Source organism: Heptranchias perlo, chromosome 22 (assembly GCF_035084215.1).
Source record: "Heptranchias perlo isolate sHepPer1 chromosome 22, sHepPer1.hap1, whole genome shotgun sequence".
NCBI classification, from domain to species: domain Eukaryota; kingdom Metazoa; phylum Chordata; class Chondrichthyes; order Hexanchiformes; family Hexanchidae; genus Heptranchias; species Heptranchias perlo.
Window position 1 is genome coordinate 7,844,600 of NC_090346.1, and position 12,805 is coordinate 7,857,404.

The 12,805-nt window shown below is 40.4% G+C and overlaps 1 protein-coding gene across 1 annotated transcript in view; it reads left to right on the forward strand.

The window, feature by feature from the left end:
* The window catches only part of LOC137340447 (actin-related protein 2/3 complex subunit 1A), a 37,431-nt gene extending 24,626 nt beyond the window's left edge, over positions 1–12,805 (forward strand). Inside the window, exons 6-10 of the mRNA XM_068002886.1 lie at positions 2,939–3,151; positions 4,968–5,043; positions 5,837–6,030; positions 10,629–10,719; positions 12,395–12,805. Coding sequence (XP_067858987.1) covers positions 2,939–3,151; positions 4,968–5,043; positions 5,837–6,030; positions 10,629–10,719; positions 12,395–12,433 — 613 coding nt within the window. The 3' untranslated portion in view covers positions 12,434–12,805. The remainder of the gene's footprint in view (positions 1–2,938; positions 3,152–4,967; positions 5,044–5,836; positions 6,031–10,628; positions 10,720–12,394) is intronic.

The following is a 12,805-nucleotide window of genomic DNA, read 5'->3' on the forward strand; positions in this document are numbered from 1 at the left end:
TCCACTATTCACTCTCTCAAACGCCTTCATAATTTTTAATACTTCTATTAGATCCCCTGAAGATTCTCTGCTCCAGTGAATACAGCCTTAGTCATCAAACTATATTATCTCATTCTTTTTACAATCTCAGTGAATCTACATAACAATTTTTATATGGCCCCGATATCCTTTCTCTAGGGTGACCAAACTGTGGCATAACCAGCATCTTCTACAAATTCATCACTTCTATGGTATTCCATGCTGCTATGTATAAAACCAAGAATCCGATTTGCTCTTTGTTTCTTTCCATCTGTGATGCTGTTTTCAAAAATGTAATACTGCACCCATAGATCTCTCGCTTCCTTCACTCCACTGAGAATTTTACGGTTTAATATATATTTCCATTCTTTGATATTTTCCTAAAACGTACTTCACATTTATCTACATTTAATTCCATTTTCCACATATTTGCCCACTACCTATGGCTTCATGTAATCTCCTACATTCTGCCCCAGAAGAAAAATATGTGAACTCTGAAGTTGAATTACTGATCTAAACTCTTTGTTTTACGTGGTTTTCTTACTATATTGTATATTTGCTGCGCGCTGTTTCCAATGTTTGAAGATTAAAGAAGTCACAAAGGATGCTTTCAATCTTATCACAAAGATCTAAAATGTAGTGCATCACTTGACAATTTCCTGTAATATTATTTGAAAGTAGATTGAAAAAATATTATACTTCACTGCTAATTCAGCAAAGAATTTAATGAACCAAATATCTTATGATAAGGACTCTAAAAGACGACTTGTGATCAGTAATTGAATTGTTGATTTTATGATTTGTATTATTCTATGTCACAGTGACGGATATAAGGAGATTTTGCATTCATTAATTCATGAGAGAAAAATCTACTGTATTCCTTATAAATCAATCAGCAAAAATGAATTCAAGACAGATGAACAAATCTCACGATTAAGACGATGTAAACCACTTTAGATGCACTGTGATACTTTATCATTTCCATGTGTTTGATGGCATAACAGCATCATTTAGTGGTTCATTTAATGGTGGATGATGGGGGCCCCTCTATGACCATATATGACTGATAATAGAGCAGTGTTAATTAATTCATTAGTTAGACATTGTCAGAGCGTTTACAGTCTGCAATGGAATGGCAAGACTAATTTGGCCCCAACATTCCTCAGTGAGTTACTAATATCTTTAGTGGCATTGAAGTGCAGTGTCAAGCAGAGAGTAGGTACTTTACCCGCAATGAGTAAAGGAGAATTGGATGGCATGCACTTGGATCTGGTCATTTGGTTCCTCAAAAGCAAGGGTGACCAGGATTTTGTCTTCATGGAGCACGTGTGCGTGCCATGGAACCCAGGGGGCCAAATACAAAGTTTTAAGTCCATGTTCACATTAATTTGCAAATATCAAGTTGCTGCTTTAACAGATCTTCACGTTCTGATTTACTATTCATTAACGAGGTGTCAGTGCTAAGAAAAGCTCTTCCCAAACCTCCAGGCCCACAAAATTCAAACAAGGCAAGCCGTCGATTAAGAAATATAAGCGCTAATATGATTGTGTTGCCTGGGCTTCAAGGACTGGATTGCCAGTGCTTGGAGGCTACAGGTTGGACACCCCTGCTCTATTGCAAAAGACTGCTCGCATCATTAGGATACAACACAGATACTGTAGTGTATATTTGATCATATTACATGGGCAATGAACATATACATTCAATAAAAAATATTCTGAGCTGAAACCTCATTCAGTTTGGTGCCATTTTGAACAATCTCAACATAGTTCTTGGTAGGTATGTATCCAAAGCCCAGAGCTGCCCAGAAACTTGCAATAAATTGGTAGTTACTCAGAGACCATAAAGATGACAGTTTTCTATTTCCCACACAATCACATTTAAACAGAGGTGCTACTTTTGAAATTTAAATGTCAAAATTGTAGAATTTTGTAACTAATTACTAAAATTAGTCCATACTATCCCAACTTGCGAACACTTTCGGTTATCATAAGCAAATGAGAGCTACAAGTAAATACTAAAATTAATTGTATTTTGTTTTTCTTAATTTTTGTTTTTAATAGAGATTTTTAGTAAAATTAGAATTGGGAAACTTCAAACTGTCCAGATGGAAAATGCCTTTAAACTTAAAGCAGCACAAGTAGATCTCTCAAGGTGTTTCCCATGGAAAGTCAGGGCAAAGCAAATTTCTGTCGGTGATTTAGTGATGGTATTGATATGAGCATCTGGAGCTTATAAAGCTTGATTTAGTGGTAGAAGTGTGCAGCTGCAGGTGTGACTGTGTGTCAGCTTTATCATGGGGGAAATCCTACTGAGAAGCCACGTGGACGCATGACAGAGCGGTGATGCCCAAATAAAGACTGCACAACATTTTTGCAAATTTAATACATTATCAGTTATATCATTATCCTTGATGCTTTATCCTCGTTGCTCTTCTGACCTTAAGAGGAGTATTACCTTTAAAGGGGTTAAGTAATAGTGACAAAAAATGTTTAAAAGAAAGTGGTTGGAATTAAACTTGGGGTTTCTTATATACTACCCCCTCTATTATCCAGGCATTTTGCTTTCAGTTGCCCCTATGTGGGTTCTGAGGCCTTTTGTCAGTGGAAGACTTTAGCAGGTAAAGTTAGCAATACAAGGAAACTAAAATTGAAAACCTTTACAGTCACAATTAATACATCCACTTCACTTCAATCTAAATTCTGCCTGTTGACCTAATAATAGAAAGGCTAAGTTGTAAAACAGTAAAATGCTCACATAGTAATAGCACATTACCTCAGTGACACTTTTGTCTTACACCAAATATTTTGTGATATATCAATGGCTTTGTGGTGCCATGTTATCTTTTATTTAACCATGCAGAATAATGAACTCTGCTTCAGCATATGCTTCTGACAATTCAATTTCTATTTTCTTTAGAGTTTTTTCTGCTTACATCAAAGAAGTAGACACAAAGCCTTCTGCCACACCCTGGGGTTCCAAAATGCCTTTCGGACAGGTGATGGCAGAGTTTGGGGGTGCCGGTTGTGGTGGTTGGGTCCACAGTGTTTCTTTCTCTGCCACAGGAAACCGCCTGGCATGGGTGAGCCACGACAGCACTGTATCTGTTGTTGACTCTAGTAAAAATATGACGTAAGTACCGTTCCTTCTCTTATATTCAGGTGAAAGGAGGATCGTGCTAGCCTCCAATAAATTTAATTTTAAAAACATTAAAGGGAAGCCTAAGGATAGGTTTTTAAAACGCCATTTGTTAAATCAAAGCGTATTTGAATCTCAGCTTTTCTGATGCTCTTTATTTCAAACTTGCATAGCAATTTTGTGATATATTGACGCTTGGGAATATCTTCTACAGCCATTGTATCATGAAATGTTCATCTTTGGCATCCTTAGTAGTGACATTTTATTATTGGCACTGAAAGCTCCCATTTTCACCAGTAAATTGAGATTAGATTAAGTGTGTTGATTTTGTGTTGTATTAACATGCTTCTCTAGCTCTAACACATCTGTCAAAAAGAATGAATGGGCATTCAAATTTGGTGTTTTACATTAGTCGATCACAAATCTGCTATTAAGCAGTTATGAAGAGACAGTATGTTTGTGTTTGTACAAAGTCAATTCACATCAATTGCACCATGCACTTTGAACACAAACAAATGTAAAATGTTGGGATTTGTTTTGAATTTACACAATGCTTTCTCATGGAATGCATGTTCACACCACATGGTGTCAGTGTGACACCATGTAAAACTGCACATCCTTAAAGTGGGAGGAAAATGTAGTGAATAGTTTTGTTCAAAGCACTCCATTCTTATAGAAGAATGTTATACTGTTGCCAGATATTAATTTTTAAAAGCAATATTATCTTTGTCATGTAGACCCTTGAGTAGGCTCTTCCTCCCTACTAGGCTGCTTCTATGATGCCTATTGTGGGTAACCACCCATAAGTCCAAGAGTTGCTCCATTGCAAACTGCAGTGGCTGCAACTTCAGGCCAGACTGAGGGATGCTTTGGAAAATCTTGCTGCAGGCTGGGAAATTGACATCCCCAGTCATTTAGCATTGATTCTAGGGCCTGGCTGTCTTAAGTCTACATTTTCATGGCCCCCACTGTTTGCAATGGAGCTGCTCTGAAACACTCCCTGTAATTGACATCACTGGAGCGGTTGGGCAGGGAGGGAGATCCTACTCTATGGTCTCCATGGTACAATGGTGGTGATAAAATTGACTCTTTGTTTTTAAGTCACAGTATTTTCCAGGAATATAACTTTCTTCAATAACAAAGAAGGAGCACTTTGAATAAAAGATACTCTTTCTACACCTTGGCTCCCTGTATGCTATGGTAGTGCTTGTTATGAACACAAAGAATGACATTGGTAGTTTCTGTGTACATGGCTGGTAGCAAAAGTTTAGTTCAACGGGGAAGTGTAAGTAATGGCAATTGACTGCTGCATAGGTCTGTTAGTCTTTCTGCCCAGGGTACCAGGGTAGTACTAAATCATATTGTCCAGAAGGTGCCTGGTATGATTCCCAGATTGTGCTGAGGCAGTAGTTGGGGTTCCTACAATTGTCTTCAGTACCCCTTGGCTAGAGAGGGGGAAAATCAGCCGAGGCTTCTGCTCCTGATTGCTATCAAGTGGTCTCTACTGGAAAGTAGTGTGAATATCTGGGGAAAAAACAGAATGGAACTTTTGTGATGCCTTCCACTGTTGAACAGTCTACTAGTACTTGCTGTGTAGCTGCACTCGTGAAGAATAATCACTTGGCTAAGGTATCAGAGGGCTGCTGGTGCCCACAGATTTACATCACAATAAGAGCCTGCACCTTCAGGAGAGGATGGTGGAAATTGGGCTAACAAGGTTTGACTATTGTATAGGTCTGTGGTTAATAGTAGTGGCTAAGGATGTTAAAAAGATAAGTGGTTAGAATTAAAGTGTAATCTTTCTTTCTAGGGTTTCTCAAACGAAGACCGAATTTCTCCCTCTGTTGAGTGTGATTTTTGTCTCTGAGAATAGCATAGTGGCAGCAGTGAGTACAACTTGGTTTCATGTTACAAAAGTCTATTAGATCGACTCAAGCTTCTGTATTGTATAGTCCACACTTGCTATTAAAAGTCTTGAATATAGTTCTGCTTGAGTATTTGCCACTATGCGGCATAATGCCGCTCACTGGACCCTCATTCGTACTTTGATATTCCAAAACCAATCTGACCAGGATAAATCAAAGAAAAATCAGATCCTTAGAGATATACAGCTCATCACCGAGCCCTGGATTAGGGAGAGGGGGAAAAGTCAGCCCTGTGTGCTGTTCAGTGGCCTCTGCTAGGAAACGTGCATATCAGGTGGGACAGGATTGGGCTTGGCTATGATGCCGTCCACGGACAATGAGTCTGCTGACAGTTGGTGTCTAGGCTTCCACGTGACTAGTGGCAACCAGAGGGCTGCAGGAACGTGTGGTACCATACCCCAGTAGGGGTGAAAGCCTTCAGGACTGAAGGTGAGGAAACAGGGAGGGGAAAAAGATGAAGCACTCTGACCCCACTAGAAGTATTGCTTCCTAATGCTCTGTTTAAAAGAACTGTGTTAAAACCTGATCGCTACATTAGAGGTTAAGTGTGTAATAGGTTAGTAATGCTATTTTTTTTTTATTATGACTCCACAAAATAAATACATACTTGCTGTACACAGATTCGAAGTAGATTTGTATGGAAGTATGGAGGATCTGGTTTTGGACTCTAAAATTGTGCACGCTTATCAATATTTATCCATGAATAAGCATTACATTGGATAGTCCGTTTCTACAGCTTTCTCTGTATCTGCAGGGCCATGACTGCTGTCCGATGCTGTTCATGTATGATGATCGTGGTTCTTTGACCTACATCTCCAAGCTAGACATTCCAAAGCAGAGCATTCAGCGCAACATGTCTGCCATGCAGCGCTTCCACAATCTGGATAGAAGGGCAACTACGGAGGATCGAAATACCACACTTGAGACCCTCCACCAGAACAGCATCACGTAAGTGTAAGACAGTCGAGGCCAGCAGGTTTTCAGCCAAACTAGTTCAGGCCTGTTGCCATATAGCATTTGATTAGGTTTGTTTGTTGATATCCCTTGTTAAAATTCATCTAATTGGAGTGTTCAGGTGTTTTGTGGATTAAGGATGCTTGATCTCTAAACCTACAGTTGATGAGTTCATGTGCTTAGCTGCTTGTCGCTCAGATTTCCCCCCACCTCAGTCATGTTGAGTTTCACCTGTTCCCAGTACCACTCCAGTTCACAGGAGCCCATGAGAGGGCAGCAAGCAAAATACTTTATCATTCTCACTCATCTACAAGTGGAGCTGGTACCTGGTAATCATGAGTGGCATTGGTATTACTCGTTTTAAAATGTTACTTAAACCCCTTTATCTGTCAGCTGATGGGGGTGATGGGTTTTGTGGGGGGAAGACAGGAGGGGAAATGACTGAAATTTGAGGGGGCAGGTAATACTACAAAAAAAGTGATTTGGTAACGTAATTCTGTTTAAGGGCATCAGAGCTGGCGATTATTTCATATTTAAATCTTTGAATCATTTCAAAATATGCTTGTAAATATTGTGAATGTAGAACCATATAGCACATGTGTTCATGGTTTCAAATCTATTACAATTTTTTAAGTTTATCAAAAAAATGAAACTGGAGAACCCTTGAAAGTTAGCAAGATTAATGACTTCGGTAATGGATAACCAAATCCGAGCTGCAGGAAGGTTGAGTGCTCAGCTTGTATGGTTTTCACCTCTGTGTATTCCAGGATAAGTTTATATGTTGCTACCAATACTCTGGAATACACCCAACAATATAAATGGGGCGGATTCCAAGTGCCAGCAGGCAAGGCAAATAATCCAAAAGAAGCAGTTCTGTACAGTGTAAAGATGGTATCCAAAGTCATAATGTACACTTTGGAATTAGCCAACGGCTCTTGAGATTTTGTAACCAAATTATATTTTTCCTTGAGGAACTGGGTGGGAGTGGTCCTTGGAGCAGAACTGGATAGGCAGGAATGTATTGGATGAAGCTACAGTCCCTTCCTATTAAAGAATGAATGTTTTTCTAACTACGATTAGATTGTGGGTTTTGTTGCTCTTAAAATTTTAGCTAGTTTAAATTGAAGTCTTTACAGATTTAGACAAGCTGTATTAGCCCATTTATCAGCCACTGGAATGTAGAATAAATTCTATCTATAATCTAATAGTACATACATCTAATGTATGTATGTCTTTGAAATATGTAGAGTGATTGATGCAAGAGGTCCTTTCCAGAAGCAATCAGTTGGGAGATCTGGATCCTCAAGGCTGACACAACATAGGAACAGGAGTAGGCCATTCAGCCCCTCGTGCCTGCTCCGCCATTTGATAAGATAGAATCATAGAAGTTTACAACATGGAAACAGGCCCTTCGGCCCAACATGTCCATGTCGCCCAGTTTATACCACTAAGCTAGTCCCAGTTGCCTGCACTTGGCCCATATCCCTCGATACCCATCTTCCCCATGTAACTGTCCAAATGCTTTTTAAAAGACAAAATTGTACCCGCCTCTACTACTGCCTCTGGCAGCTCGTTCCAGACACTCACCACCCTTTGAGTGAAAAAATTGCCCCTCTGGACCCTTTTGTATCTCTCCCCTCTCACCTTAAATCTATGCCCCCTCATTATAGACTCCCCTATCTTTGGGAAAAGATTTTGACTATCTACCTTATCTATGCCCCTCATCATTTTATAGACTTCTATAAGATCACCCCTAAACCTCCTACTCTCCAGGGAAAAAAGTCTCAGTCTATCCAACCTCTCCCTATAAGTCAAACCATCAAGTCCCGGTAGCATCCTAGTAAATCTTTTCTGCACTCTTTCTAGTTTAATAATATCCTTTCTATAATAGGGTGACCAGAACTGTACACAGTATTCCAAGTGTGGCCGTACTAATGTCTTGTACAACTTCAACAAGACATCCCAACTCCTGTATTCAATGTTCTGACCAATGAAACCAAGCATGCTGAATGCCTTCTTCACCACCCTATCCACCTGTGACTCCACTTTCAAGGAGCTATGAATCTGTACTCCCAGATCTCTTTGTTCTATAACTCTCCCCAACGCCCTACCATTAACGGAGTAGGTCCTGGCCCGATTCGATCTACCAAAATGCATCACCTCACATTTATCTAAATTAAACTCCATCTGCCATTCATCGGCCCACTGGCCCAATTTATCAAGATCCCGTTGCAATCCTAGATAACCTTCTTCACTGTCCACAATGCCACCAATCTTGGTGTCATCTGCAAACTTACTAACCATGCCTCCTAAATTCTCATCCAAATCATTAATATAAATAACAAATAACAGCGGACCCAGCACCGATCCCTGAGGCACACCGCTGGTCACAGGCCTCCAATTTGAAAAACAACCCTCTACAACCACCCTCTGTCTTCTGTCGTCAATCTAATTTTGTATCCAATTGGCTACCTCACCTTGGATCCCGTGAGATCTAACCTTATGTAACAACCTACCATGCAGTACCTTGTCAAAGGCTTTGCTAAAGTCCATGTAGACCACGTCTACCTTCTTGGTTACCCCTTCAAAAAACTCAATCAAATTTGTGAGACATGATTTTCCTCTCACAAAACCATGCTGACTGTTCCTAATCAGTCCCTGCCTCTCCAAATGCCCGTAGATCCTGTCTCTCAGAATACCCTCTAACAACTTACCCACTACAGATGTCAGGCTCACCGGTCTGTAGTTCCCAGGCTTTTGCCTGCCGCCCTTCTTAAACAAAGGCACAACATTTGCTACCCTCCAATCTTCAGGCACCTCACCTGTAGCTGTCGATGATTGAAATATCTCTGCTAGGGGACCCGCAATTTCCTCCCTAACCTCCCATAACGTCCTGGGATACATTTCATCAGGTCCCGGAGATTTATCTACCTTGATGCGCGTTAAGACTTCCAGCACCTCCCTCTCTGTAATATGTACACTCCTCAAGACATCACTATTTATTTCCCCAAGTTCCCTAACATCCATGCCTTTCTCAACCGTAAATACCGATGCAAACTATTCATTTAGGATCTCACCCATCTCTTGTGGTTCCGCACATAGATGACCTTGTTGATCCTTAAGAGGCCCTACTCTCTCCCTAGTTACCCTTTTGCCCTTTATGTATTTGTAGAAGCTCTTTGGATTCACCTTTGCCTTATCTGCCAAAGCAATCTCATGTCCCCTTTTTGCCCTCCTGATTTCTCTCTTAACTCTACTCCGGCAATCACTATACTCTTCAAGGGATCCACTTGATCCCAGCTGCCTATGCATGTCATATGCCTCCTTCTTCTTTTTGACTAGGGCCTCAATCTCCTGAGTCATCCAAGGTTCCCTACTTCTACCAGCCTTGCCCTTCACTTGATAAGGAATGTGCTTACCCTGAACCCTGGTTAACACACTTTTGAAGGCCTCCCACTTACCAGACGTCCCTTTGCCTGCCAGCAGACTCTCCCAATCAACTTCTGAAAGTTCCTGTCTAATACCATCAAAATTGGCCTTTCCCCAATTTAGAATTTTAACTTTTGGGCCAGACCTATCATTTTCCATAGCTATCTTAAAACTAATGGAATTATGATCACTGGTCCCAAAGTGATCCCTCACTAACACTTCTGTCACCTGCCCTTCCTTATTTCCCAAGAGGAGGTCAAGTTTTGCCCCCTCTCTAGTCGGGCCATCCACATACTGAATGAGAAATTCCTCCTGAATACACTCAACAAATTTCTCTCCATCCAAGCCCCTATGGCTGATCTGTGATCTAACTCCATATACCTGCCGTTGGCCCATATCCCTTAATACCTTTGGATGCCAAAAAGCTATCTATCTCAGATTTAAATTTAGCAATTGAGCTAGTATCAATTGCTGTTTGCAGAAGAGAGTTCCAAACTTCTACCACCCTTTGTGTGTAGAAATGTTTTCTAATCTCACTCCTGAAAGGTCTGGCTCTAATTTTTAGACTGTGCCCCCTACTCCTAAAATCCCCAACCAGCAGAACCAGCACAAGTCCTAGAGCTCAGAATAGGTCTAATATTACGCTGTACTGCTCAATTTGTTTTGGTTTAGGACTTTGACTGTGACTTAAAGGGTTTTAGATGGATGGATTTACTCTATTGTTGAGCATGCTGGCCTAGGACCCTGGGAATGCACTGCTGTAGAACCTGACTGTTAATACCACTTAGATTCAAAACAGTCTGGTGTTTAAGCCAATTTTTTTAATTAAAAAGGGATCCTTTCTGATGAACTGGATCCCTTCTGATGGGGCCAGTGGAATTTTCAGCCCCTGTCAGTAAGTGTCCCATGTTGTATAGTCCACACTATCTTATCCAACTATGTATTGATATGCTGATAGAGTTAGATGAAAGAACTCTTGTAGAGCATAAACACTGGCATAGGCCAGTTGGGCTGAATGGCCTGTTTCTGTGCTGTAAATTCAATATAATATCAAACCCCTCATATTTGAAGTTAAAAACAAGTTGGATTCTGCATTCAGCTGTTATCAGCTGGACTGAAAAATCGTTTCTTTTTAAAAATGAATTCTGTTTTTCTCTCCCCAGCCAAGTCTCTGTATACGAAGGTGATAAAAGAGATTGTCGGAAGTTTTGCACTACTGGTATTGACGGCGCGATGACAATTTGGGATTTGAAGGTGAAGTCACATTTATTTTAGAGAGCTTTTTGACAGTTTCAACTACACAAGGAAAGTTTCTAAATGGTTTATAATTAAGACTTTTAGCTTACTGTGTGCACCGAATTAAACTTTATGCAGCTAGAGTTGATATTAAAGCCATTAACCAGTCCAAATGCTCTGCTTATCAGTTTCTTCAGATTAAAAGGAACTTTAAGTACTTGGACTGATTTAAGAAATGTCAGGCATTAACTGTAAAATCGCTCGTGTTTACATCCTTGCCATGTTAAGCATCCAGCCTTTATGTAGGTGACATTGTTGTTTCTTCAATTAAATTTCTGTTCATCTCCAGTATCCAAAGTCCTGACACAGCATTCCAATGGCAAAATACAGCTGTTCTAATTCTGATTTATAAACAGCATTCAAAATTTACAAATTGTGGATATTAAAGGATAGACAAGAACTACTTCGCAGTTCGGAAAGGATATTCAGTGCTCAAAGGAGGACAGCTGAGAAAGTGGAATGGTGCAAATAATGGCTTTGAAGTAAAAACAGAAAGAAAGAACTTACATTTATAAAGCACCGTTCACATCCTCAGACGCCCCAAAGCACTTCACAGCCAGTTCATTACTTTTGAGTGCTGTCACTGTTTTGTAGGCAAACATGGCAGTTAATTTGCACACAGTAAGGTACCACAAACAGTAATGAGATGAATGACCAGTTAATCTGTTTTGGTGACAATGGTTGAGGGATGAATTTTGGACAGGAGAACCCACCCCTGATCTTCCAAAAAAAGTGCGATGGAATCTTTTACATTTATCTGAACAGGCGGACATGGCCTCAGTTTGATGTCTCGACCAAAACATGGCACCTCCGCAGTGCAGCATCACTCTCTCAGAACTGCACTGATGTGTCAGTTTGGATTATGTGCTCAAGTCTTGGATTGGGATTTGACCTTCTAACTCTGGTGAAAATGTTACCACTGAGTCAAGCTGACATTTAAAAGTACTAAAAATTGGTCAGCATCTAAATCCACAGTCATCTTAAAGAGAAAGAGGGAATGTTTTCAGTGGGACCCTTCATCAGGACTGAATTTTTGTGTTCTCTATGGGGATAACTTGCTATTTCTAGGCTATGGTGGGCAAAAGCAAGGTGCTGCCAACACACAGGGAGAGAATATTGGAGGGAGTCACTGCAGGAGGCTCTTGCACACATTCTAGCAGGTGATTGCAAAATGGATTTGGTGGAGGACAGAAAGCAAATTATCTACTGATCCCATAGCTAGCTGTCTAGTAGTGTTCTTATGAAATCTGCTTGAGAGACAGTAAGTAATGCAATTAGACAAACAGAAAAACACAATTGATGAAGGACTGTAACAGGGAGGGATTCATTTAGGTCTTAAAGTGTCAATGCAGAAATCTGGTAACAGCTAATCAGCAAAAACACTGGCATCTCAGGTTGCATATATTATCATATCTGCTGTACATTCATTCCTTCAACAGCTACATTTCTGTTGACATGCATGCTGTATTGCCTACTCACTTCCCCCATTAGGATTCCCGCAGTACTTGTGTGAAACATATAGTCTGCAGATTTTACACTAACAGTTTTGTTTCAACATTTTTATCTAGTCTGCCAGACTTGATTCTTGACTGTTGTTGCCAAGCATTTATTTAGAACTCTTATTTGCTTTCAGACTCTGGAATCCTCGATCCAAGGCCTGCGCATCATGTGAACAGGAACCCCTGCAATCTAGCACGACAAAACGTCATAAGAAAAAAGAGCCCCCCGCCCCCCCAGCAGCAGCTGACCAGAGGCTGGCGAGCAAATCCTCAAAAGAAAATCAAGGAAAGGCACTGAAAAATACTGAAATCAACGCTCCACCGCTTTATCGTTCTGGGAATTTTTTTGGTTTGTTTTGTTTTTAAAGGAATTGGTTTGAAGTGGGTTCTCTTTTTCCTTTTTCTTAGCTAAAGCTGCCTTCAAAGCAGTTTCTGCAGCACTCTGAGGGACATGCCCTAAAGAGGGTAATAATGTACACTAATTTAAGGGGACTTTTATGTAGTGTGTCTGCTAGAAAATAAACACTACAAAACTTGGCTGTTAA